This window comes from Colletotrichum siamense (genome assembly GCF_013390195.1).
Source record: "Colletotrichum siamense strain Cg363 chromosome Unknown KSG_Cg363_contig12, whole genome shotgun sequence".
NCBI lineage: Eukaryota > Fungi > Ascomycota > Sordariomycetes > Glomerellales > Glomerellaceae > Colletotrichum > Colletotrichum siamense.
Window position 1 is genome coordinate 210,370 of NW_023501025.1, and position 27,366 is coordinate 237,735.

The following is a 27,366-nucleotide window of genomic DNA, read 5'->3' on the forward strand; positions in this document are numbered from 1 at the left end:
ATAATGCTGGAATGCATCTCAGTGTTGGAAAGGAACCGGCTTGAGCAGTGTTTTTGAGCTAGGCTAAACCTCCGCCGTCACTTCGTTTGTTAAGTTTGTCATTGCTGGGGGAAGTCTCGCTAGGATTTGCCGAGTGAGCCATGTTGGATTGTAGAAGGTGTGTGGCCGTCTTGTCGGAAGTGAAGCTGGCGAACAGCGAAGGCTCTTGCGCAATTTCGGGCCTCCGCCAATGGCTCCTATTCTGGGATGTTGGACTGAATTGTTCATGACGGAGCCACTGGCGAATCGACTTACTCAAGCGCGGACAAGCATACGCAGGAGTAGGTGCTATCTTGGAGACGAAAGAACCTTGCAAAGAGATATGTTAAGTGGGCAATAGCGTCGTTTCCTAAGACAGTCAGATGGCTGGACGTGTGTATTCGGGCAGTCTTCTTCCGCGAATCCCGCTGTGCGACGTAGGCCATTGGCGGAGCCGCTGTTCTGATGAGGGGAATATGTTTACTAAGTTGACGGCAGTCTCCGACATGCTTCTTGCGTATTACTGACGGCAGCGACTTCTAGATGCTTGAGCCAAAACAGTTCGTAGTTCATCTTTCAGGATAGCGGCTAGTTTTGATGGATTGGGATTGGAGTAGATGTGCGCCGTTCCGATGGAATATCCGAGGTGAATCGTGTTGCTGAGTTAATATGGTTGTCCAGAAAGACGCGCGAGCCCTTAATAGCAAACAGGCATTGTGTAGCAGAGGCCAATCCTTGACCAAGGGTGTTCCTTCACCAGACTGAGCCAGCACGGGCTGACGGCTGCGCGACAAGCAGGCAAGCTGAGCGTCGGCAAAGCAAAGTCCCATTGATGGGTGAAACTGGCTGTCTTTGTGCTATCTTTCTTCCCTTCTAACTTTTCTTCTTTGCAGTTTGCCGTCTGGAGGCGTACTTTGTGTACTGCCGTATGGCTCTCATGGGAACGTTTTTGTGCCATCACTCGGCGCAAAGATGGCTTCTCGCCACTGAGATCAGAAGACCTCTATATCACGGCTGAGAAGTTGGACCAGACGACGATCCTGACTTGCTGCACTTCCACTGACCACGACATGGCGAGGCTCTGCCTCAGATGCACAGCACACCTTTGCTCCGAAGAAGTATCTAAGTCTCTGCGTACGACCAGCTCCTCCGCACACATGCCCCAACGCAGCGGTGTCCCCCCATAGCTTCAGATCATTCACATCTCGCAGCGAAAGTCAGGAAGAATATTTTCTAACTCTGGGCAGAGGTTGAAACTCAAAGTTTGCAACACGAGCGCCTGACGCATTTCCGTTTGCCAGACCTCCCGCCCGCATTGCAAGGTCTCATCTGGGACTACGTACTGCATGACCCGCGCGTCAGTCATCATGAGTTTTCGTCGCACAGCCCACCAAGCTTCACCTGCTTCCCTTCTAACTTTTCTTTCGCAGTTTGCCGCCTGGAGGCGCACCTTTCTTACTGCAGTATGACTCTGACGGGGAAACGTATGGAGGGTCACAGCGTATCAAGCTTCACCTTCCACGCTGCCAGCTACATGTATCCTCCACTCTTTCGCACGTGTATGCATATGTGTCAATGATGCCGCCAGATTGCTCTTTCGTCCTACAATCTGTTCTTCGCAGACGGCAAATCTGAGCTGGCGTACTTCCGTACGGAGCTTGACAATCTCCACACCGACTTCACTTTGAACATGACCGTCTTTTTCTTTTCTTGGCTAGATGCTTCCCTGACGTTGAAGAAACCGGGACGATTGTGGTTCCGAGCTTTGTACCTGATGCGACGCTTGACAGCTTAGCCCCGAGTTCGTGCGGCCTCCCAACCATGAAGAGGCTTTTGGTGGTAACGTCATCCACCTTAGGACAAATTCCCACCTTGGCACAACTGAAGATAGACCGTGTCGTGTAATATAAGGCTTTTGTCGCTCTCTCTAGACTTCGCTGGCGAGCAGCGAACCCTAGAGCTGCAGAAGTCCATCAATACAAAGCGCTCCGATCATAGCAACACTTTATACATCGAGGTCATCCTCAACAAGCTTGTTCCTGATCCTTAGCAGGATATGCCGAACCACACGGCGTAAGCGTGCTGCAGACCCATACCGAAGACTGCTGGACACCAGAAATCAGTCTTTCTCGGTCTCAGATGTGCAACTTCCGCCCGATGGTCCAGGTATTCTCAAGGCGCTAGTGTGTGCTTGTACTTGTTATCACTGGATGGCCTGTTTTTCCTCGTCTCCTTCCTTTTATCTCTCTCTCGCTCACGGCGAAGCCCGGGGTGCACGACACGTAGATCTGCCAACCAACCCTGTAGACAGGAGAGATGAGTTTCCGAAGTAGATGACTTGAATAAAGTACGTTAGAACATCACTAGAGAGAAAGCCCCAGCAGCAGAGGTTGCAGAGTGTTGCTAACAGGTTTAGACACCCAGCCGCGCTGTAACATGAGAGGCTTCGTGCGCATTCTTTTCGGTGTGATTACAAGCCCACCCTGGCCAACTGTGACGGGCACAACGGATTCGTTGCACAAATATAAATGGCCTGTGCTGCGCCCATGTACCGCCGCTACTGGAAAGCTGCTGCAGGTATGGCATCTTCAGGGTCTTTCAGTCCGTCATTGAAGACGAGTCGAGACATATCAAGGGCGTCATTGGGTATAACATAACGTCGCTTGAGGGAATGCGGTTACTGTGAGTTTGGCATGGACGGTCGCGATGGGAAAGGTGAGAGGGGTGATGAACAGCGCCGAGCAATAATTTAAGCTTTCAGGCTAGGCCCATCATCAACTGCGTCCGAGGACCTGATGCCTGATGATGGCGTAAGGCTTCTAAAACGCGCTTTAAGTGATGTATCTTTGGGACATGATGTGGACTGGGTTGCGATGCTTTCATCTCGCCATTCATCAGCATTGTTGTCGAAATCGTGATCCGCAAGCAAAGCCGTCCAATGTTGGGGAAACGTCCATTTGAGATCGAATGTAAGGCGGTGTAGGTAAAGGCCTCGCAGGCAAAGAGAGTAGAGGTCTGGACGTCGTCTAGAGCCACAGCCTTCGCCTAGTACATAAGCAAGTCTTATAAGAAAGCTAATAAAACATCACTCATTGGTTTGTAGGTTATCATTATTGGACATGGTGAAGCAAGGTTAAAATTTGCTGGGCAGAACAAACAGGAAGCCGTGTTGAATAGCAATTCCGTCATGCAGGCTAATTAAGGAGGCAGAGCTGGGGATTCAAAGGACAAGTTAGTCTGGTATGGCAGGTTGAGATTGCAATCTCACCGGTGGGGCTGCTCGTTTAAGGGTATGGCTGCACTCGCTGTGTTGAAGTTGATGACTGGGTCATCGGCTTTACCTAGTAGGGTCCATCACAGTTCCTCTTGGAATGCAATGCGATTGCTATGCACAGATTTCACAGCCATGAAGTGCTTCAAAAACGCACGCAACAGACGTGATCTATCACAGCTTCTGTCTCGATGCGAATATACTTCATCCACCCAGTGCATCCCAGTTTAGAAGCTGTGAGGGGACATAAAGTGGCTGGAAACACGTGAGACTACCTCGTGATGTCCCTGTGTAGCGAACACTTTGGCTAAGGCAGAAAGTGACTAAAGAGCTCGGGCCTTAGCTGAGAGTAGAAAGCTATCTGCTGTGAGAGAGGGATGAGCTGTCCCTAATACGTCACAGGATGCCTGACTTGCAGCTATACCCTGTTCATCCAACTAAGATATCCCTAGAAATAATGGCGTGGAAGGAGATAGAAGGGGACATCCCAGCACTACACTGGGGCGATAAGTTCAAGCTGCGGTAGCGCATCAGAATCTAGCGTCCCTGTCAGATTGTTAGGCATTTGTGGCCTCAACAGACGGAGTGGCCCCATGGCTAGTCAGAGATTGAAACTGAAACTCATCATGAGTGTTTGATCTCTGCGACGCTAGCTGGACTATAAATTGAATTGATCGTTCCTAGACTTGGGATGCGCTGATTGTAGCGGGAACATAGAGCGCCATGTGCTACGGTCAACTTGCCGTTTGTTTCCTTTGCTTATTAGCAGCCGAGATGTATCCTGTCTAGAAACGTTGCAGAGGGGGGTGGCGTCCCCTACGCCGCTTGCGCATGGGGTACGTTGGCAGTAGCGAGCTGGCAGGTTGCTTCTCAGGTCAGACAGCTTGTGGCGGCCTCGAAACATCGGGCCGCGGCACGGGCCCGGGCGTCCGACCGCTGCGACGTCTTGTCCTGTCCACGACGCCGGTCTTCACGCTCTCAGTGTCGGACTGCTCCGAATGCTTCACCTAGTGTCCTCTTCACCGGTGCCATCCTCATCCGCCTCCCCTGTCCCCATGATCCTCAAGACTTTACCTTCATCCACCTTGAGCAACAAAGGTGAATGACATGCCCGATCTCCTTCGCGCCACAGCCATTGTTGCCATTCCTTCAAGGTTCTCATTCGTCTTAGCGCTTTCGGCCTCACACCTTTGTTGATCGCTTGCAGCTCTCCTGTGATGGTCTGGTAGTTCACAGCTCCAACATCGCTTCTTCCGCATTTCCGCCTCTTTTTTCAGCTTTCTCAACGTACATGCTTCATGTTGATAATACTGCAACCTCACTATGTAAGGAAAGTTCTATCCAACCGAGATCGACTTTTAGATCGGGTGAACGGATTCATAATGCTGATGCAGATGTATTCGCGACCCAATAACATCACATTGTAACCCTCACCTTGCTTTGTCGTAGTGTGGAGGAGCCTTTCCGAAATCCCAAAGCATTCTCTAGAGATTGCCGTCTTAAAGAGCTATCAACCACTTCAAGCTGGTTAACATTCTATTCCTAATACGCAAAGTAGTTACAAAATCTATAAAGAGCTCACCACTGCGCAAATAATTCTCTCTGTATATAGCTTAATACTTTCTCTATTCTCTCGATACTTCAGGTCAGCCTAACATCTCAATTTCTCAGTGCTACGCCGTCGATTAGACCTTTCCAAGCGCCTTGGTGCCTGACCTGGTAGGGTGAACTTGCCTAATTCTAAGGTCTCCTTGCTCTCTAGGTAGTCGGATTGGCTTTGATACTAGGTGGAGGAAACGGTGTATCCTTTGCGTGCTCTTTGTGGCTTGGCAGACGCACGCTGCATTTGATGGCGTTTTTGGTGTTTTCTTCCCCTGCAATAGGGCTGTCTTGTCGATCTAGATCGTCATATCTTCTACCAACTCATCATCTATTGACTTCCCCATATCTGCTTCTTCTCAGTCAGGATACTGTCACTTGGCTATCCTTCCAGGATACCCGGCCTGTTGTCGTCGACTGACCCAGAAGGCGCCTAGGCACCGTCGGTTTCTGTCTGTAGTAAATCGTGAAAGCCAACTTCGAGCAAATTAACAAAAGAATCTCTTTCGCTCTCATGAGGTGTATTCGCAGTGTCAGCGCTACATATGATAGAATTCTCTGTCTTGTAGACATCTTGGTTGAATTTTGCGGTCTCTGTGGGCAGCTCAAGAGCTTCTGAATCAAAGGATTCTTCAATTCGAGGGGCTTCGACTTGCTGGGCGTCAGATGCGTTACTGCTGAAGGCAGCGATAAGAGCTTCGAATACTGGTGAACTGATAGGTATGAATGTGTCAACCCTAGCTAAGTGGCTTCTGATTCTATGTTCACTTCCAAGACGTCTTTGTGTTGGAGACATTCGGTCAAATTCTGGCCACTCGTCGCGGCGTTAGCTAAGCGGTCGCCTTGATTCCTGTGATGGAGCAACTGGACTAAGACCTGGCAGAGTCTTGCTGCAGCGCTGGTCCGTATCTTTTGGACTTCGAGGAGAACCTTCTCTTCTGATTCATGGTCTTCTGCCGTTTATGCGCCATCTTTAAGCGCCGATAGTCCAGAACAGCTAGGTGCTGCACCAATACAATACATACCGACGGAAGATTCCTCTAACCCTGAACATGAGTACCCGGATCCTTCCGGAGCTGTCTCATTTTGGAAGAGCTCTTACGGCAATATTGAGACGGCTAGCGTGACACTTGTATCGTCGAGAGACTGGTTCGGGAGCCAAGAAAACCAAGAAGCGCAAGAGGCCGATGTGGTACGGCTTGAAACAGACCATGGCCGAATGTGCTCTGACATCCTCGACAGAATGGCTCCATTTTCCATTTTCTCGTGCGCACGTTGGAACGTCTTTTCAGACGAGACATATCAACAAATGCTGGGCATCGACATCACCTCGATAGTAAGCGGAAAACTCGAGCATTGCACTCTGTGCTCGCGCACCCTACAAATCTCTTCTTACGTGAGATAACGTGACTCGATCGGAAATACGATTTTGTATGCTTTTACAGGCAACTTTGGATTGCCAAATCTGTCGGCGGAAACCGAGGGCTACGATATTTTGCGGTGGCTCTTTGATATTGGTCCTAAATGTTTCGGGCTGTCAGGTAACGTCTTGCTGTCTATCTATGATCGATCAGCAAAATGAGGGGTATTACATGACGGACGGAGCCTCCACCGAAGCATTCATGCATACACCTCTCAGTGTCGCAATCTTGTACAATACCCTAGCTTGCGCGATGCTTCTGGTTCAAGAAGGAGTCGACGCAAACACTCCCGGAGAGTGGGGACAAATTTCACTGTTCTTTGCCAATCGGAACAAGGGCGAGGAAGCAGTCCAGCTGCTTATGGCCTACAGCGCCCGCCTTTGATGACGTCCCAGCTCTCAACCAGATGCTGCGCCGGCCACCAGATCATGCTGCTTTACGCAGTGGACTAATACAATTCTACCAAATCATATCGGGGACACTTGTCGTGATACATCGTGGCAAGCCACGTGGACCAATCGCGGTTATTTGTGGCTAACAGCTATCAGTACACCTTTCGCCGATAGTGTTTTCGTAAGACAATAAAGTTTCACACACATTGAACACACGGAACCAATTTTCGGATGCACACTCTCGGTATGCGTTGGCAATTACAGCAAGAGCTCTGTCGAGTTCAACTTCGGCAGAGGGTTCCGGAACGTCACAGACTCCCTGCTGCTGATCCAGCCAGTCGGTCTTTGCAGTGTGATAAGGTGTTCAGTTTCTGCCCGTTTGGCACCTGTCGGTCCGATCATGTTCAGTCAGGAGCAGTGGGGCTGTCTAATTAGACCCTCCTGTGAGCGCCGGGTTTAACTGTTGCCGCGGGTTCGACGTAGTAGCGAATTGACCTTGAAATGGTCTACTCTGGTCTGGTGGAGACCTTTCATGGCGGCAGATGCGGCCTCAGCGGCTTGTCCCGAGCCCTGCGATGATCCCTCATGGCCTCTTTCGACTTCATATCAGATCTGCACCCGCCGCCCCTTTGTTACAGGCCCCAAAGACAATGATTTCGACAATGCTACACACGACAGAGACAGAAACAGCTTTCGGTGGTAACAAACGGCATCATAGCTGTTCCTATGCCAGGCACACGAAGCCAAAAGACAAAATGAAGTCAAATATCAAAGGTGATGGCGCGATCCAGCCACTGTCCTGAACCACCGGCTCACGTCCATACAACTTCACCATTGCTTCAAAAATCTACCAATACCTCCACAGCCACACATATTTCTCTCTTTCTCATTACAATAGCCGGTAACGAGGCCAACACGCTCGAGACAGACGTCATCGACGTCGGCGCAGGGTTCGGCGGTTGTTATTCTTTGCACAAGATTCGAGAACCAGGATTCTTTGCCAAGATCCTTGGGCGCAGAGACGACTTCGGCGGTGTTTGGCATTTCAAACGTTATCCCAGAGCCAGGGTCGATTTCGATACGCCTGCCTACCATTTCAGCTTGCCCAGAGTCTGGGCCGATTTCCATTTCACTAAGATGTTTCCTGGTTACGAAGAAATCCGCAAATACTCTTACCACGTCGTTACAACACTGGGTGTCCGAGAAGACACGATCTTCAACGCCCGAGTGGACGAGGTGAAGTATGACCCCGAAAACAGACGCGGGCGCTTTCGGACGGCAAAAGGACTGTTTCTTGCCTCCAAGTACGCCGTATTCGCTTGCAGCTCGATAAGTAAACCATAATTACCTCGTTTTCCAAACCAGAACACATTCAGTAGGCGAATCATACATCCGTCTCAGTGGCCCAGCGACCTCGAGCTGGCGGGCAAGAACATTATTAGTATAGTCGTGCAGGGGGCATCCAGTTTGCAAATTGTCCAAGAATTTACCACGTTAGACTGCAACTCACCAGCTTTTGTGTTCAACACTTGCATCGCGGTCCGGATGCACTGGAGATAGTTGCTGTACCGATAAGACGAGGAAACGAAACACTACTACGACGCTACATTTGTACAGGTGAAGTTCAAGTCATTTTCGGCTCTCCTATAGAATAAGAATACAACATTTTACGCTGCGCGACCGATGCAGAACGGGACCGCCTGTTTAAGCAGTTATGGAACAGGAGCGGCCTCGGTCTTACGCAATCGAACTATCCCGATATCGCATTTAACAAGACGGTTAACGCTTGCTTGTACAGCTTTGGGGTTCGAAAAACACTAAGCTGCATGACGGACTGCAAGAATATGGACATCGTCCCTCCTTTGAAGCAGTTCAAATGGTTTGGACTGGCATATGTTAACCTTGAGGTGAACATATACGAGGCGCTGGATTAAGTGAACGTCGAACTAGAAGATCTAAAGAAGACGCCGATCGACGCCTTTGATGAACAGGGAATTCTCACCGGCTCACTAGAAGCCGCCACGCACCACGACTTGGATGCCGTCATTATGGCCGCTGGGTACGACTGCGTCACGATAAGCCTGCTAGACATGAACATTCATGACAAGAACGGCAATCCATTGAGTGATCTTTGCAAGAGCGGCATCAGAACCTACTTTGGAGACATGATTCCCAACATGCCCAATGCATTTATGCTGTACGGGTCGCAAGGGCCGACACCGCAAACTAATGCATCGCCCTTCATTGAGCTTCAGGTCGACTGGGCGGTAAGCTGATTTAGTCTCAGCTGCGCTTCCGTTTGCGCCGCCAAATCCGTATGTGTTTCAGAGCCAGCATCCACTGTACCAGCACGGTTGGCCCCATTTACGCCCAAAGGGAAATGGCATGCCTTTTTCCTTTCGTCGTCAAATATCCTAAATTCTGAGGAAGACCAAGAAGACGATATATAGACAGATATTCTTATGAAGAATGATGTGACTCGCGTTTGCCCGGTCTCAAACTCTGCCAGCATGCTCGGTTGTTCGATCACGGGCGTGATCGATATCGCGAGTAATGCCGCATCTGACCGGCGGCTCCGTGCAGAGTTCGCTCAAACTATGGTCGTGTGTCGTCTCTGGGACAGTTTGCGAATATTTGCGCTACGTATTGAACATCTAGGTATTGATAACGCTCTGGGTGTCTCGCGGAGAGGAGGAAATGTCTGGTGACTTCAACGTCTGGGGACGCTCCCATAACTTTGCTCATTTCTTTTGACTCGAGACCCATTCCGCTCGCAAGAGAAGCGAATCCGAATCGGATGGTCTCATCTGCCCTCCTGCGATCTTGAGCAAGTATATTTTTCCTCTTGACGTCCGCTGGCAGTTACCGGAACTCTCGAAAGGCAGCAAGCTATCGATGCCAGCATCCAAGGTCAAAACGAGTAGCTGAATCTCCTTGGACGTTCAAATATGTTGATTGCGATAACACACTGTGCATTGAGCAGTTTGATGGGTTGAAGGAACTTGAGGACATAGGCGGCAAACTGCGAAGAAGAAAGGTTGGAAGGGAAGAAAAGTTTGATGGGCTGAATTCTGGAACATCTCACCAAAGCGCCTCGAAATTGTGACTTTGGAGGTGACACCTGTTAGCCGCCTCATGCAATCTGCGGTAGTGCTGAGGAACTTTTGATCTTCGAAGAAGGTGAAAAGCGATGGTATGGTGTTTCGTTCTGTTACGTGCCAGATTCGGGTCTATCTCGTTCCGCTGCTGATCGGGAAAGTCCCTGAGGACACGACCGCTTTCGAGATCACCCAAGAGCTCATTGTGGTCTGCCCTAAACGTTCCTTGCGCTGTCCCCTATAGTTGTTCCACCGTTGCTCGATCAACAAGCTGCATAGTCTGAGGGTCGCCCCCGCACATGTTGGTCCAGATCTGGAGCATGTGCTTCATGTAGTGTAAGTTAGACTGCCTCTAGTTAACCTGAGACACCCCGTCGTTAGGGACTAATGCTCTACCTCTTCACATCTTATGCATATTACCTGGTGAACCATAGTGAGCTGTAAGCCGCAAAGAATTGTGGGAATGGCTAGTAGTGTCTCGAAGGCGTTGGTGTATTTGTTTTGGCGAAACAGTTAATCCAGTAGATCTTAATGATTCTTTTAGATAGCGGAAAGCCTTCTTTACTCTTTTGAAGAAAGGACTTTTGTCACTATGATGTCCTTGGTATCCGCGAATCTTGCAGTAGAACTCGCTATCGTTAGGATCCCTCTGGTACTTATACTTCTCAATAAAACGCCTCTTTATTCAGATATTGCTTAGGTCTAAGTGACGCTAGCTAGATATGTCCTATGATCTGGCTGCGAACGTACTGTCTAGATAGAGATTGGCTATCTAAAGCTTGTCTGTTTAGTAAAATACTTTGTTAGCTGCTATAGTACTATCTGACTCCTAGAGGCCTTTTAGTTATACTCTGGATGGGAGCTTTAAAACTAGGTAGGGTAAAGTATCGCTCTAGAGCCTTAAGATGGAGATCTCTGCTTATAATATAGCAGCGTTAAAGTCGGATAGACTGGTGATAGCCTTAGTATTATAACTATGGTCTTCCTGTTGGCATCTGTGCTCTTCCCGGTATAGCCTCTTCGGCGGTTTGGGAGTGGGATGGCGAACGAAGTTTGCTGTCCTTAATGATAGCTTTAATGTTAATATGGATGCTGATGCTGGTGGTACCACAGAACCTTACTCGACGCTCTTCTTTAAGTCGCTGGTTCACCTGATTGGAACTAGTGACAACCATTGCGGGCTCTTGTGTACGCGTGAGTGAATTGTGTTTTGAGGCAAAGCAAAGACATCTGCAGGAAAATTACGGGAAACGGACCGAAGTGATCCAGATGCTTCCTCTTCGTTGGATGGTTCGTATTACGAGCTCCATTTTTGGATTCGATCACAACGCCCATGGAAGCTGAGGCGATGCCCCTTTCTTCCCTACTTCCGTTAACCTTTTAATCTTCTTACATACCAGTCGTCTTCCTCTTTTGTTTTTTACCCGCCCTTTCTCTCCCTTGGCTTTTCCCAGTCGCGTGATTTCACTCGTATAAGAACGTTAAATCCAGGAACTACTTTGAAACGGGCATAACCAGTCTCTGCGAAATGTGTCATTCATATACATCAATTCATCAAATACTTGCTGAATAGAACTGCTACGCATCCTCCAAGCAAGGTAAGACGGAAGCTCCGGAATCGCCACCGAATTGGTCAAGACGGCATCACCATGAGTCATATACGAGAGAATTTACAGCCAGACTCTGGGAGATAGCGATCTTGTCCTAGTTGCTGAAAAGAGAGGTATATCTGGCGAAGTTATCAACGTCCACCACTTTTTGGAGCTTTCTGCGCAGCAATTAGAAATGCTTTATTCAACTAACACCTACGCGTCATCACAGTACATGAAGTGTATAGCCACAAGACGTTCTTCCACGTTGTATATAAGCATATGCCGCGGTCTCTTCAGGAAGCCATTGGGAATCTGTTTCTTAACCGCCAACGCCTGGCGGCAATTGTAGGACAAGTTCGGTCTACCCTTGCTTGTTCCAGCGGAAGTTTCTCTTACAAGCTGTCAGATATTTGAGGTGCTGGTTCGTCTTGAGCGAATGGGACTGCAACACGGCCGTCTCAGCTGCTTGCGTGTTCCTTCCCCCGAGTGGTAGGGTCAGGGTGAGTAACTAATCCTCGGTCCGCGGCCAACTAGCAATCGTCGAGCTGATCCGAACGTACAGATAATCAGAAAGGTTGTCGCCCAGTAAGCTCCAAAGATAAATTACGCGATCTAGGACGCACGATGATGGGGTTGATACAAGGCTGTGTGAAGGAGGGTGCCAAGCTGAGGCTTGACCATCTAGAGCAGTGGGACCCGAATGTCGTAAGTTCCTTTTTAGCGACGACATCTGCGTCATCTGCGAACGAGTTGAGCCAGGTCTGTCCCGCCTTTTTCGTGCCGAAGCAGCCACTAATCTGCGTTCAGCATCCGTTTCTGCGATCCTGGCGAAAAGAGAAGTCGAGGGGGGTTGATTCTCTACTCATGATATGGACCAGATAGGCTTATGAATATCTGGGGTGGTAGTGAAGTTGACCTCGGGGTCTGCAGTCATGCTGAGGTTGCTATTGAAGTGCGGTCTGCTGACAACCTCAATATCTCACTACCATAAGCCATGCACCATTCGCAGTGGCAATTCCAAGTGGGAGAGAACGGAATGAAGTGGTAGCTGCTGAAATGAAGGACAATAAGGTGCTGCTGGTCGCATAAGGTGTGAATCAACCAGGCGCTTTTCCCTGTCAGCAGTGTCTAACCTCTTGATGATGAGCAGGACGTATACTCACTAAATGAGTGCTTTATGTGAACAAGCTGGGCACCTCCGTAAAGGATTGCCAATAACCCCAAGACTGCTACAGTCGCTTCGTGTCTGTTTCTGAGCTCTGCTTGTGCATATGACGTCCACGGAAGTGGGTTTTAGACGCATGGACTTTTGTGGGGGTTGTTCTCGGACGCATCAATTTTGGGTGCGTCGGAAGCTTTTCTTTTGTTTCCTACTCTGTGTAGTTTACTCTAGCGATATTCGAACCGCATGTGAAGCAGTGCGTCTGAATGTAATCATGCGCCTGTTGGGGAAAAAAGCCTGTCTCTAGCCCCGGTCGGCGCGTCCGGCGCAAGGCCCACGTTGGTTGCCAATGCCGACGTCCCGCCCGATAGGCGGCTACGGACGCCGAAGCAATCTACGCTCTGCTATGAACTTGTAGCAAGACCAATAGCGATCATTCACGGTGAAGACCAGCCGTCTATGGGAGTAGTACTTGGCGACGACGTCTATAATTCCATGCTTCTCCCCTGTGTTGATGCGGTCTGCTTCTTCGCCGACGATATCGGCGGCGTAGAGGTCGTCGCCCGGCGGCTGGCGTCGTTGCTGGCCCTGGGTGCACCGTCTACGTCGTCGGTGCGGCCCTGGTTGGCGGTCGTCACGAACGGCGGCGAAGAAAACTGCACGCGAAGTAAGCTGTTACAGGCAGTCCGGACAAGGACACACGCCCACGTGTCTGAACGTTTCAAAGGCGTCTGTATCATCAGCTTGACCGACACTACCCCAAGTTTCACATGCCGTCGGCTGCATTCCCTACGCTGGAACATACTCAGCATCGGTGGAATCTACTACTGTCTCCCATCCTTGGCCAACGCTCTAGAGTTTGGCGTTGGATGCTCGGGGCTTGCTCCGAACTCGGGCATGGCATTTAGGGGACATTCCCACGTTAAGGCTTTATCAACAGACAGAATGTGTGCCTTCTGACACAGAAATTTGTGTGAAGGTCAGCCTTGCGCCCTACGTCTCTTGACAGACGTCCATCACCACTATGGTAAAACAACGCTTTACTTCATACATGTAATGTAACACTACGCTCTCACGCTCGACTATCAGCACCTCCACCGGCATTCATCAACGTCAGGGAAACGCTGTGGTAGCCACATGATGACAATATATCAAACTGCGAAGAAGAAAACTTAGAAGGAAAGAAAGATGACACTATATCACCCCAACCAAGCTGGCTCGGAGCACTGAAGCAGATTCACCAGGACCATTTGATATCGCGTCTGCTGTCCAAGTTCTAGGCCTATGACGGGTCGTGCATGTACTCCGAGCCATCTTGCGTCAACACAATCGACATCGGTGTTGGATAATCGGCCGGAGGTCAGCCTTCCAGTTGGCTCCTGTTCGGCGATTTCCGGTTCTCGGGGGTCTAAGGGCTTTCATTGATGTGACCCGTGTCGGACGCGTACTCCCGCAGAGCATTGCGCGAACCGTACGTAGGCGACGAAGAGGACGATGTAACGCTGTTTTCCATGGTAGCAGACACCTTCGCCGTTTTTTTGCGATTCGCGCGGTGTGTATGGGTTGGTTGGATTTCCGTCAGACCCGCATCCGCAAGCCTCAAATAGGCACCTTTGCCTTTCACCCCTTGGAAGGCCTTCTCATCGAGAATTATGAAGGGTCATAGTGCGTCATCCTTTGAAGGCATCCGTAAACCTTGTTTACGCAGAGGGTTGAGCGAACACTGTTCCTTCATCTTTTGCACGTCCCTCTGTTAGTGTTTGTTTGAAACCACTTGGAAATCTGGCGCAAGCCCATGTGCTTCGCTTTGCTGCTACGGAATGCGACGAGAATGAAATCCGCATACGTTGTCCCAGCAGCTTCGTCCGCCTTGGTGACAGTTTCCGGCGACGATCCGCCGGCCGTGCTGGCCAGGTGCCGGAAGGTCGGACCCGGGCTGCAGCTACGTTGTGACGGCGTGCCGTTTTGCGATGGCATGGAGCGAGACCCAGGCCGTTGGCGGACGGTTCCGTCGTCATGATGTGTAAGACTGTGTGGTTTCCGGGAACCTAGGGAGGAAAGGAGTTTAGAAGAGACGGTGTCCATGGACTCAAGCCGCTTGCAGCGCGACGATGTGCTAGGCCGGCAGTGAGATCAAACAATCCGGGTTTAGCTGACACGTCTGCGTTTGGCGAACGCTTTTAATTCCGAGCCATAGCCTAGTACTCTGCCTATTTGCAATTGTGACTCGCAGTGGCATTTCTTCAAGCCCCAGCTTCAGAGTCAGATGAAAGTCCCAATGTGGCTGGGCCAAACAGGGTCTTCACAAGCCGGGTGCGCCAGATGCTCAAAGCTATCGGCAGGCGGGTCGAGAAGTGGCGAGCCAAACGTGGGTGTGGCCGTTTGTTGCTTTGCGCTGTTGTTGAACCTGAGCATCTTCCGCCAGGACTGTGGCCCACAACCAGTTAGCGAAATAAAACATGGGCCCAGACGGACGTCCCAAACCGGCTACTGCAGATTTCTGTGGGATTTAACTGTGCACATGAACATCAGACGCCGTCTGCTGTGCCACAAGATCATGGCTGGGCTGGGGATTCGCCAGTCACCCTCGATCACACAGCATGCAACTGATGGTTCTGATTGCGAGAGCCTATAGGGCTAGATCTGCAACATCGTCTTGCTTCCTGACTCGATCGCTGAAGCTTTCGGTCGAAGCAGCTGTTTCCGCCTGCCGCTAGATTGACTCGCAATTAGAAGTTCACTTAATTACAGCTGATCAGGATATGCAACTCAACAAGAAAGAGACGGGCACCACCGCCAGTGTCGCGACCAAACTCTCAAACTCCCAGAAACCTCACATGCCAATCATTACCACTGGCTGGTCTGCGCAATGAAACTGCTTGACTGCGACCATGGGTCGTGGTTCTGCGAAGAACGGCTATACATTAGTCACGTCTTGTAATTATGGCTGTGTCCTCTTTTATGTGACGAGTGGCTCTGTCGTCTCTTTCTTCCCTTCTAAGTTTCCCTTCGCAATTTGCCGCCTGAAGGTGCGCCTTGTTGACTGCCGTATGACTTTGACAGGGAGATTTGTGGCTCTGTCCTCAAACGGATCACCCTCTGCAGAACTCAAACATCTACCAGCCTTTCAATTTATGCTCTGTCATCTGTGTTGCTTCCTCTCATCGATCAAACGCACTGGTTCATGGAAAGAGCCCTTCATCAGAGATATCACTCGGTAACTGCATCTGCCAGAGACCACTGTCACGTTTTCTTTCTCGGCCCAGAATTGGCAGGAGGTGGAAAAGACGGCATATCCACGACAAATCCTGCATTGTCGATCGGCCTCCACGGTTGTCGTCACGAGAACGTCGTTGCCTGCGTGCAGAGGCCCGTGGCCGCTATCTTTCCGTATATGCGTTCAGCATCGCTTCAGTCTGTTGAGAGACCAATCCCACTCGTGTTTGGGGTCGTTCTTGCTCAGAAAGGTCACCGACGAGGCACGGGCGGATGCCGGGTCCTACCGCTGATGAGCAGACGTAGACTCCTCAAGCTCGCATAGAGCATCGCTACGGACTACTCGATGAACGACCACACCACAATATTCACATGATCCCATGTTTCGTCGAACGTGGTGCTATACTGTACCAGGTACTTGACCCGGACGGCCGGCGTGACGCATGCGCTGCCTGCCGTTTGAGCCCTCTTCGCTTTGCCCACTGCGAGGGAAAAGGAATATACAATACGCACAATGAGCCAATGCTGAACAGCGCGATTACTGCCAGGTGCCATCGGAGGGAAACCCAGAGCCGCCACAGGTAGGGCACTGGTAGGAGCAGACTGGCCATGATCTCGGCTATGGCAAGTTCGTTGCTACTGTATCCCACCGCTTGTAAGTTCAGATATTGACGGTTGGTGATGGTGTGGTCCTAGATCGACTGCATTGGCAGGCATTGCGCTGCGAACGGAATGGCGAAGAGCGTGCCATGCGGCAGCAAAACGACCTGGATGCCCAGAGCAATCCTTCGAAAAGCCTCAGACGGGAAGATGCGGCCGAGGAAAAGCATGATAGATAGCTTGGCGGCAGCTTTGAGGATGGTGTAGATTAAGTTTCCAACGTAGCGTAGAGCATCTGACCTGGCGTTAGGACAAAGCACTACGATCAGTCGGCGTACCGTGGTCACCGAATCTTGCGAATAACGGCCCCGTTGGCAGCTGGTATCGTCCAGCAGTGCATCCCGTAACCGATGCCTGTGATATGCAGATAGACCGTAGTCAGCGCAATCAGGTTGAACCACGTCAGAAAGGGTTGCCCTGAGGGTTGGAAAAGGTAACCGCCGCAAAAGCTTTCATGTAGTCGTCCCTACGCAGGCCGCCGCCACAATGTACGCGGCTGAAAAGACGAAGCATCACGAGGAACAGGAGGAGACTGCAGCTAATGATAAGCGTCCGTCGTACTTCCGTCCTCCGCGATGCTTTGGGGTGCTTCTCGTACAGGGCTCCTTCCACTTCGCCGCAGCTTCAAAAACTCAGAAGCGCCTTGAAACAGGCACGGCGGGGCCGACTGGGTGGTTGTCAAATGGAGAACTGGTCTACACATGTGTCAAAAGCTCCGAATGAACGGAGATGCCCGGACAGACACACGCCGTCGCGTCTTCTAAATCGCATGCGGATGCGAAAATTGTGCTGCTGATATATTCAGACTTAATGAATAACAGCGCGGCGCAGATGTGGATGATACCTCCATGACGTACAGCAAATGACGGGGCCTGCATAGGATGTCGACGGCTGACGTCTTTCGCGGTGGTATTCGCAAAATGGAAGAGCAGCACTGCGAGAGCTGGCGACCGGTGACACATTGCAGAGGATGCGTTGGCAAGCACGCGCGGAGACACTGACGCGAACGGCTGGCAACAAGGGCTTTGACGCTGGGCCTAGCGACGTCGTGCGGTTAGAGGCCTTGCTGCCCCAGTCAAGACTCAATCATACATGTGAGATGTGTGCGGTGCCGGATGACACTTCTGGTCTCGCTTGAAGCAGACGGAACCTGCTCTCATGGTCCGGCGCTAGAATGGCACGAAGCCACTTTCACCGATGACAGGCAATCTTCTGCACTGGACATACAAGCGTCTGTTCTGGTGCATCCCTTTGGTCGGGCGAGCTCTGCGATAAATATGATCTCTGTTTCCTTTCAGCATGGCTGCAGAGGTGAGAGTCAAGTCCGGAGCCATTCGGAAAACGTCATCTTCGCGACAAGGTTATTTTCTTGATTCGAAACTCCATACTCATCGTCACACTTGGCGCTCTGCCTTGACAAGGGCAAGCCTCCACCAGAGTCAAAGTCAGATGTTCCAACATACTCATCCTCAGAAAGAAGCTTCTCCAAGTGACATGCTGGATGGCCCGCAAACTCCAGCTTCTGGCTGAGCATGTCGAGGACTAGCTCAGATGTATCTGCAGTGTTCAGCTCGAATACGGCCCGTATCCGAGGCACAGACGACTCGTGGGTGTCGGGTACCAGTGTAATTCGTACGCAGCAGTCGATGTAAAGCATCTTCTCCGACACCACGTCGTTACAGGAATTGAAAGCAGTGCGCAGGATCTTGGGGTGGACGGCGTCGTCTGCGTGATCAACGTGCTGGAGCACGTTGATCACAACAAACATGTCGTCAATATCGAAGCACAGTATCTTTTCGAGTTCGAACACGAGGTTGATGTTGTCTCCTGGCGGCATCTCGTCAGATTCATCTGGCGCTCTGCACACTTTCAGGCAGGCCAAGAGCGTTGCTACCCTGACGGCGAACTCTTTGCCGTGGAGCGGACCACATCAACAGCTGATGATGTGCTTGATGATTCGGCTTCCTGCAACGCGTCTGAGGTCTTTCTTGACTCTGTCGAAGGGCGGGTACCGCGTATCGTCAGTCAGTCCGATTTGGGGGCAGTTCACTGCCAGGCAGATGGCGAGGCAGCAGCGCTCGTCTTGCCTGAGCAGTTTGGTCCTAAGCATCGTTAGCAGGACATACCCAATTCCCATGGTTGCATACCAACCATCGTTCTTATATCACCTACACAGCAAGGCGGTCCTAGACTATGATCCTGCCAGCAGAACGCATAATGTGCTTTTGGTGTATGTCAACTCATACGGACATCCGACATTGTCTTCCAGAAACCGGGTCTCCCTCGTGGCCAGTCCGGCACAGCCATCATCGGCCCACTGCGGAAGGGTTCATGTCAAGAACTATTTCCGCCACAGTTGATACGCTGGGATGGGATCGTCTCGTGGTTCGCTGGCGCACGAAAGCTTCAATCGACCTCTTCTCATGCTAAATTGACCATGACAGCACCACCGGCGTTTGGGCTCTTGCATTCTTCACAGAGATCTCCTGAACTTAAGACCCGGCTCGCTTTACAAGCTTTGCATCACGTTATTTGGTAGTTCTGTATAAAACAGCTTGCGGCATGTGCGTGGCACAGAATCAAATAGACACTTTCGCCCATCCGCAACACAGACTGATATGACAGCTGGACTGTTGAATCGTCCTCGTCGGTCAATCGACTTGCCGAATCTGCCAACCGACATAGACAACGCAGTCGCAGCCCTGGGTGGGAAGACCCATGCAATCAACCTTGCAAATAATACTATCCAGTTGCGAAGGGCACCAGTCAGCAAGGAAAATCGTCTAGAAGAGCTTACGAGAGACTCCTGTCGCTTCAGAAAGGAACTCAACTGCCGGAATAGCGTGGCTCTAGAAGGAACCAGAGACGCAACTTCGACATATGATTGTCAGATTTTTGACAGTCGTGGAGGAGACCAATGCTGTGGCTGCGGGGACGAGCGTGACTCCTGGTCATTCGTCTCTCCGGGCTCAGCAGAGGCCTAGACGGAGCCTATACCTGCAAGACTTGCCAGTACCAAAAGACAACCTTGACGTACTCTAAGCTCCTGCGAGACGGGGTCGAAGAGGTAATGAGTTCGGGTTTGTTGGTGTGGGGATGAAGCGTACGCAGCCACGAGACGATCTTGGAGGTTGGCTCTACAAGAAAGCATATGCCGCCTGCTTTAATCTAGTTCTGAACCACCGATATCCCGAACTTGAACTTCTGTAACCATATGGCATATCTTTCGTTCAGAGTGAGATATCTGCTGCATTACCGCAAAGCGGGGGGCTGTTGAGGCATGAGATGTACTGTAGCCATCTGTCGATATGTGCACCCAATGATGAAGAGATGGCGGTGCGAGAGCCCATGTACTAGAGATCAGAAAACATGGACATTCTTCACAGTATCGCAGCGGCTACTCCAATTCGCATGGTTACTCAAGTACGCACATACTTCACAGAAGCTATGCGGGCCTGCGCCGCCGCCCGCAGGTCTTCCCCGAGTGCCTGCGGCCACAGCCAGTGCGAGAACTGTGTCAGGGTATTTGGCGTCGCGAGTGCGGCCGATCCGTGGCTTGTCGAAGTCGACAATCTTTCTTCCCTTCTAACTTTTTTCTTCGCAGTTTGCCGCCTGGAGGCGCACCTTGTTGACTGCCGTATGACTCTCACGGGGAAATATTCGAGGGCCAGGATGGCCTGGGAGAGAAACCTCTATGGCCACCTATGGGGGTATATGAAGAGAGCGCGAATCGCCTCGATTACAGGGGGCAGGCATCTCCCTCTTCACGCTGCCACAACCCATTACACCAAAATGCCGAAGCAATACTACATTCACTACCTCTGTGACCGCTACCTCAAGAGCGGTGACAGCCTCACCCAGCTCATCAGAGAAAAAGAGCATGATGTCTGCAAGTTTCGAAGCAAACGTCGACAAGTGTATCCTCTACTGACATACTATTGATATGCAGCTGCGTGAAGCCAGACACCGCGTCAGCGCAGGTGCTGTGCATCGACAGCGGCAGGACGCAGAGGAAATACCATCTCAAGCTGCGTGGACGAGTGCATCACCCGCTTCGGATCTTTTTCGAATCAGGTATTCACGCCTCATGGAGTCCCTTTTATTCCGATCATACGCTCCCTCGTACGACTAATAATACGGGTTCGTGGTTTTACCACAGTCATCCATCCCGCGGCTGTACTTTTTCTTAACGGCAAGTACCCATCGCAGCATAGCGAACAGGCCTTACGAGACATGTTCAGCTCCGACAGAGGCATCGCCGACTACTCCGCCGACGATAAGATGAGATCCATCATTGGAAGCCATTGGCGGTCCGGGATAGGTTTCGCCCCCGGCACAGCGCTGGGGCTAGAGGACGGCCATTCGGCCCGCGAATTGTTTGCCCTCAGCGCCCATGTTGCTGACACCGAAGTCGGTGGGGCAGCCCTCCGTGGCGCACACCGCTGACAACGTGGACCAAAAAGGTACTCGGTAGTTATATGGACGCTGCCCAAAGTAGTAGCCGCTTCGGAACGTCATGTGAAAGGACCTTGCAATTTGTTGCACGGATCACCGGGTGATTTGCAGTTCGGAGACGTCCACCACCCGGGTTCGCAGCTGGTCTTTTCTACAGAGACCCAGTGTAAAGAGTGTCGTCCATTGTTCAAATTCTCTCCATGAGAATGTGGGCAGCCAAAGTCGCTACGCCTCTCAAAGCCTGGTTCTTCGACATCATTGACATATTATATCTGATAAGGGTTGGAGTCGGGTCAAATTGCCTGTGCAGCCCCGCTATCCTGCCGGTGTGGGGCCCCCGGCCCGGGACCGAGCCGAGTGCCCGCCGGCGCACTCGCAGGGGAATCCGGCAGGCTATTGCACGTCCAATTCAAGCCCTCGCTGTGCCCCCGACACAGGCAGTATAGCTGGGCTGCACAGGCAATTTGACCCGACTCAATGGTTGAGCGTGACGTCCATCGTTGTCGCCTTTGGTTTTGCGTCAATTCCAGCTGGCTGAGCCCTGCTGCGGGCACCCCTTTTAGTTGCAGACGGAGGACCGGGTCTTTTCTCAGTGATGAGTGTCGCCAGTCCCCGTGGGGCACTGTGAAGATACGTGCCTTACTTGGGGTGATCCGTGCCAATCGCCCAAGGTCATTACTTCACCTGTTCCCAGGCGTAACGCCACTTTCCACGTGCCATTTGCATCAGCCACCTAACACATCGTGACATCCTGCATGTTCTAGACAAGGATGACCCACCAGATCAAAAAAAAAGCTGCACCGGACAGTAAACCCCGAAACTCTCCTGCTGAAGCAAAGGCACTAGTTTCCTCAATGGTATTATCTGTCGTGGTAATATTGTCCACCCTCATCTAGTGCATTGCCCATTACCCTTACCGGTCATGTTTATTGGCGATGTCGAAATCTGAACGACCCGGGGGAACGCCTAGCAAGTCGTTGATCATCATCAATGGTTCCACTCACTGTCCGCCTCGTCGTACTTTGCGCACCTAAAGTTATTTCTTCTAATAGTAATTTGATGATCCCTGATAGACTGTGAGATGACCTGTGGGACTTCCCTCAAACACAAACATACCTTTTCTGGTGATTTGACAGCTCAGCCGAAGTCATCATGTGGACTCAGGACCACGCAACCATGCCGCAGTCGTCGAAAGTGCTCTGTCAAGTACCACGGTGGGTGCTTAGTGGTGTCCCTTGCAGGCTATTTTCAGGCAAAGGGAGGCAAAGCTTAACCAGAACATTACGGATTTTAGCAGTCTCCAGCCTGTCAGTAACTAGGAGTGGGTAAAGAAGGGGAGAGTGATCGCATGTCTCGGACTTTGGTATCCGGCTGGACTTCTGGTGGAGATGGGACAGTGTCAGTGTGGCCGAAGGCCGCAGCTGGGTATCGGAGGCGCATTATCCAAGGGTGAAGATCAGTTATACTTGCATAATTACATTTGGCTTTTCAACATCTCGACCGTAGCCTGGACACCCGTTGGCCCGCCTCACCTACCCCTGACGAGCTGCCGCTGATGATGATGCCGATCTAGCCATGTACGCCTCGCGGCTTCGCCGTTGAATAGGAACCTGAACGCGCCATCTTGGTCTCGATCACTTGGCTCATGTAACGTTGATCCGCAGTCGGAACATGGATGGCGAAGAAGTCTCCCCGATACCCCGGGGTTCAGCTGATGCTGGCACCTACGCATCCCAGCCAGGGTGCAATAGTTGAAGAACCGCGGCAAGACGAGATGGAGGCCGTCACTTCCACTATATGGGGTGCACTCTCGCAAGATGAAAAGCAGAGGCTCGCTACCAAGACGGGCGGGACTCCCCTTTCCTGAACGTAGACTTTCGCATGTCGGTGCGTAGCAAGTTGGAATGTTGGCAGTTGTAACTGCGAAGAAGAAAGCTTAGAAGGAAAGAAAGATGTTGGAAGTTGCTCCATGCATTGGGTTTCCCAGGAACATTGTCCCAGGATAGCTGGCAGTTCCGGCTTGAATCCTGCCTCATGCCCACAGTTCGAGACTACCACACGGGTTCCGAGGTGGATCAATTATGGGGAATCGCGCGCTTGATTATAGAAACGCATGGAGTACCTTCACGAGCGGAGATGGATAACGAATGACAGGTTTACCGGGCTTGATGGAGGGTCAGGTCCAGCCGAACAAGCCTCCTTCGGAGCAATCTTGACTCCAACAGTCTCATCAGATGGGCACCTGTCCTGGTTCGCCACCTATGACTTGTGCCGTTAGGAACAGACCTAGCCGGGCTCCAAGTTGGTGACGTGATTATGAATCTTGGCCAAGGGCTGAAGACTGGCGCTACTGCGTCCGTAGTCAACGTTCAGCCTGGCGAGTCTGCTAACACTGCCCCTTTGGGACCGGACGAAACGCTACTTAACCAGGGCAGAGCTCGGGTTTTGGAAGCCTCGACAAGCCTCGGAAGCAAGTATCCTGGAATATATGGTACGGAATGACGGAGAGGCCGTTGCGCAAGTGGGTCACGTAGTCCCAGCATGGAGACCTAATGTAGGTCTGGAAGCGGCGGGCTGCTCTGTGAATTTATGAGTGGGTTTTATAGTCCCACTGCAACCGTCGTCCGACCGTACTGTCTAGGCTGCCCGGGAAGACAGGGGTCGTTGCACAATGGCTTCCTAATATCATACATAAAGACCGCCCATCCTCGCGGTTACGTCAGTCACGTCAACTGATACATCCATCCTCATATTCTTCTTCCGCCAATCATGAATGGACCACAGTTCAAACAAGTAGAACTCAAGTCCATGAGAAGGCTCTACGAAGGGAAAACGCAAAAGCGTAAGCAGAAGCCTGCGCAGCCGAAACGCCAACGCTAAAATGTAGAACAATCACCGCAATGAACCCTCCTACGATCAATGCTCCTGTTAGGACTTGTGCCAGCTTCGAGAACTCTGACTGCGACTGATACCTAAACCATCATTCACACATCAGGTATGCTCCCATTGCATTCCGCAATGCTTTGGCTTACGACAAGCAGCCGATTCAGGCAACTTCTGCCGTATTAATGACCGCGATTTCAACACCGAAGTAGACTGGAACCACGCTCCAAACATTGTCGTAGGCATTTGGGGCCCCATTGCACCATCATTGGGACTCAATTCTGTCATAGCAACAACAATGAACCCATCATCTCAGGACGAGATTGCGTCGCCTCCGGGATTTTACTTACCATGCATGCCTCTGCTCGCCCAACCTCCTCCAGAATTTACCGCTTGGGAAGAGCCAAATCGTTCCCACGAGAAGCTGCCCCTAGCGCCCAACCTGGGCAAATGTTCAATGGCACAAACCCGCCCAGCTAGTCGCTTCACCATGGACATCAACACAGGTGAGACCAAACCTATGGTCGTAAAAGGAGAAAAACTTATGTAACTGTACATAGTTATTGCTGGAGATCCAGAGAGGAGCCAAAGCGGCAACCTTTATGAGAAATGTGGTGATAAAGGCTCAGAATACATTGACTGTAGGTTCTTGAATGGGAATCGCCATGACGGGAGCTATTCTGAAGAGTCAGCGGTTTTGGGACTCAAGCCTACGTGTCGACAGTCAGCGGACATCACACAGCCTCCCCGGAAGCAATCCCGCAGCGCCAGACTCCACGGGAAGCTCCCCCGGCGCAATGAGCCCTGTTCCCAGCTGCTCGGTTGGCCCTTGAGCTGCTCCCTCGGACAGTAAGATTCTCAATTCTTGCCCCATCCTCACATGGTGTTCACGCAATCACCACCTGGTGAAAACGGGGTCACGAGGTAATCAAAGATGGGTACAAGAGCCATGATCGTGGCTGGTCTAAGCAAGTAAAAACATAAAATATCTGCAGCAGGACAGCATTACCAGCTTTCACTAACGGAACTTTACGCTCGCCACCATCTCTTACCTTCGTGGGTGAGCCAGGCGAGAGAGATATGACAAAACAATGTCAAAGAGAACTTCAGCACTCCCCCAGAAGACAACTATACATAGCCGGCGTTATGCCCTGTGGCAGCGATCACTCACGCCCTGGCAGACTGCCTCTGACAGGCATCGTAAATGCTTCCAGCGGGGGTAAGCAGACGAGAAGACTACAAGACCGATCGCTATCTACGCCTCAAGTTACTTCACCTCGAACCAACCACTTTTCATAACGACCACAACGACCAAGTCCCCATAAATCCAGACTGCGTTTTCTGTCTCCTATCGCTATTACAGCAGACCCATCATCAGCCAAAAGTCATAATTGCGCCTTTCCTGCAGGGCTTTTGGAGCAGATTACCGAGGCTGTCCTGGCATTGTCTCACGTCACAAAGGAGCTTTCACACCAAGAAGCAGTGATCCCTCTGACGAACCGAACCCAGAAAAATAGTCGGAGTCAACTGTGATGAACAGCGAAAGTGTTGGCTCAGGTCCCGGTACTAGCCCAGACACACCCGATGAACACGGTAAAAAGATTCGGCGTCGCGAAAGCTTACGTCGACGAATATATGTGTATCAGGGAATGCCGTCGAAATTGATTGCGGATAACCTGGACCGAATCAAAAATGGCATTTAGCAGCAGTGGAGGAAGATAAGTTAGCCGGATAAGATTGGAATCCAGGTAGGGAAGCCTCGTCTCCGACGCGTGCATGTTTTGTTGGATCAGATAAAGACATGAGGTGCAACTATTTCTCTTCTATGTTCATCGTCATCGTGCCTGAGAAGGACAGAGTCACGTATTTCATGGTCGCTGACTGCAGTCTATCTTGCCGTGGGGTTTTTGATTAATACCACACACAACACCAGCGAGGCGATGAAGCATAGTCATAAGCCCAACCCCACATCTTGCTCAAACAGGACATCAAAGTACGTAGCAGATGCTGGAAGAAGAGCCTCATGCACCGCCAATTCTATTTGAAGAGAGAATTTGTAGAAGAGGAGATAAGATTTACAACCATGTTGTGGACTTGCGCGGGAGCAAGATCTGACCTGTTTCTTCGCGTCACCATCTTCCTCGACTCGCCCAAAGTCCGATTCTCTATTTCGTGCTTGCACATCGTCTGATTTGGCAGCCTCAAATGCGGTACAATTCGCGAGATAGGTTGCTGTTCCGTCTCCATGCGCGACAGTGTTTCCATGTGTAGATCTTGTAGCTGACCCGTCAACTCAACGAGTTCTCTCACGGGGCCTGTTATGACCGTCCATGGCTGCCGCTATACCTTCAGCTTACGATGGAGCCCGATTTTCTGCTGCCATAAGAGAGATATGGCTGCATAGTGCTGCTCTTTGGCCTGCCTTGTAAGCCCAGTCACCAGATCGTCGAGCTCGACCGCGTCAGAACATATGCTTCATGTGCGGCGAGGTTCCATCGTTGCTGCAGTACTTTTCACACTCTGACCTTTGTCTGTCTAAGTATCTCGAAGACGTCTGCTCTTTGCTCACTCAATAGCCATCATCAAGTAGAGACAGTCATTCCCAGCTGTCAACTGCGAAGGCCATCGGGGGTTGACACCAACCATCTGACGGCCGACATGCTAACAGAAGTGGAAATGCGCCAATCCTTGAGGGTGTCTTGTGAATCCCGCCTGACGCCCGCCATTCACGCCGTCGTCGACCTTCACCAGCAAGGAGTCTTCGCCTTATCAAGGAACCTGTCAGTGGATGTTATATGGTTCGAACAGTTCTATGGCATACTCCTTCTCTACGTCTTTTCAAGGGCCTGATCAAGCACATCCTTGAGCGATTGCTGTTCTGCAACGCCGATATATGGGACTTTCCATCAGGTTTAGAGGTCTTTCTGCATTTTCTTCTGCTACGGGCCGACACAAATGGATCGGCATTCTGCGGCAGTCTGATCTTCCTGGAGCGAGCTGTGCGGCGCCCGCAGAGCACTCTGGCTACAGAAAATAGTCGGCATCTACGCCTCTTGGCGTCGATGATTGTTACTCGGAAATACTTCGAAAATGACGCCTACAACACGCCGTTCTGGACCGGCATCGTGGCCGGTACCCAGATACGCCACATCGGCCTTTCTCCTACAGACAGATATTTGGAATATGATTCTGAATTCCGATCAGTATTTGAATAATGGCTTGAGTGCTGAGAAAACCCTCCTCGGGAACGGATAAGTATTAGACAAGTGAACGGCTCCATCTCTTTGTCGCAGCCTATGTCTTCTCCAGTGAAAACGCCAACTTAACGCATCATTCACAAACCCCATCTATCTATTCTATGCTCCATTAGCCGTTTACAAGCTTCAAAGTGCCCAAATAGAGACCCAAGACATTTTCACGGGTACGGCTACAGATCATTCAGCTCTAATAAGTACGCTCTAAGCCTTTGAGACAGCTCCATCTTCGTCTTTAGGCATGCCTTCATATACTAGCTTTGTTCAGAGACCAGCAGTAGAGGCGTTCCGCCATGCGTGATTTCAAGCGCACCTTTCTCCCGGGCTCAATCAGGTGTAGCCATG

At 51.1% G+C, this 27,366-nt stretch overlaps 3 protein-coding genes across 3 annotated transcripts; 2 read left to right on the forward strand and 1 right to left on the reverse strand.

Moving 5' to 3' along the window:
* Positions 1 to 7,456: 7,456 nt before the first annotated feature.
* CGCS363_v015049 (Baeyer-Villiger monooxygenase) lies at positions 7,457 to 8,977 on the forward strand (the record flags this gene model as incomplete). Its single annotated transcript, XM_036646898.1, has 4 exons — positions 7,457 to 7,475; positions 7,600 to 8,005; positions 8,500 to 8,608; positions 8,663 to 8,977. 4 exons carry the CDS (start codon positions 7,457 to 7,459, stop codon positions 8,975 to 8,977), a joined length of 849 nt encoding a protein of 282 aa, XP_036487886.1.
* A 10,871-nt stretch (positions 8,978 to 19,848) lies between these two features.
* CGCS363_v015050 (uncharacterized protein) lies at positions 19,849 to 20,311 on the reverse strand (the record flags this gene model as incomplete). Its single annotated transcript, XM_036646899.1, has 2 exons — positions 19,849 to 20,106; positions 20,222 to 20,311. The coding sequence occupies 2 exons, from the start codon at positions 20,309 to 20,311 to the stop codon at positions 19,849 to 19,851; spliced, it is 348 nt and encodes a 115-aa protein (XP_036487881.1).
* A 6,251-nt stretch (positions 20,312 to 26,562) lies between these two features.
* CGCS363_v015051 (uncharacterized protein) lies at positions 26,563 to 26,982 on the forward strand (the record flags this gene model as incomplete). Its single annotated transcript, XM_036646900.1, has 1 exon — positions 26,563 to 26,982. One exon carries the CDS (start codon positions 26,563 to 26,565, stop codon positions 26,980 to 26,982), a length of 420 nt encoding a protein of 139 aa, XP_036487880.1.
* Between the last annotated feature and the right edge of the window lie 384 nt (positions 26,983 to 27,366).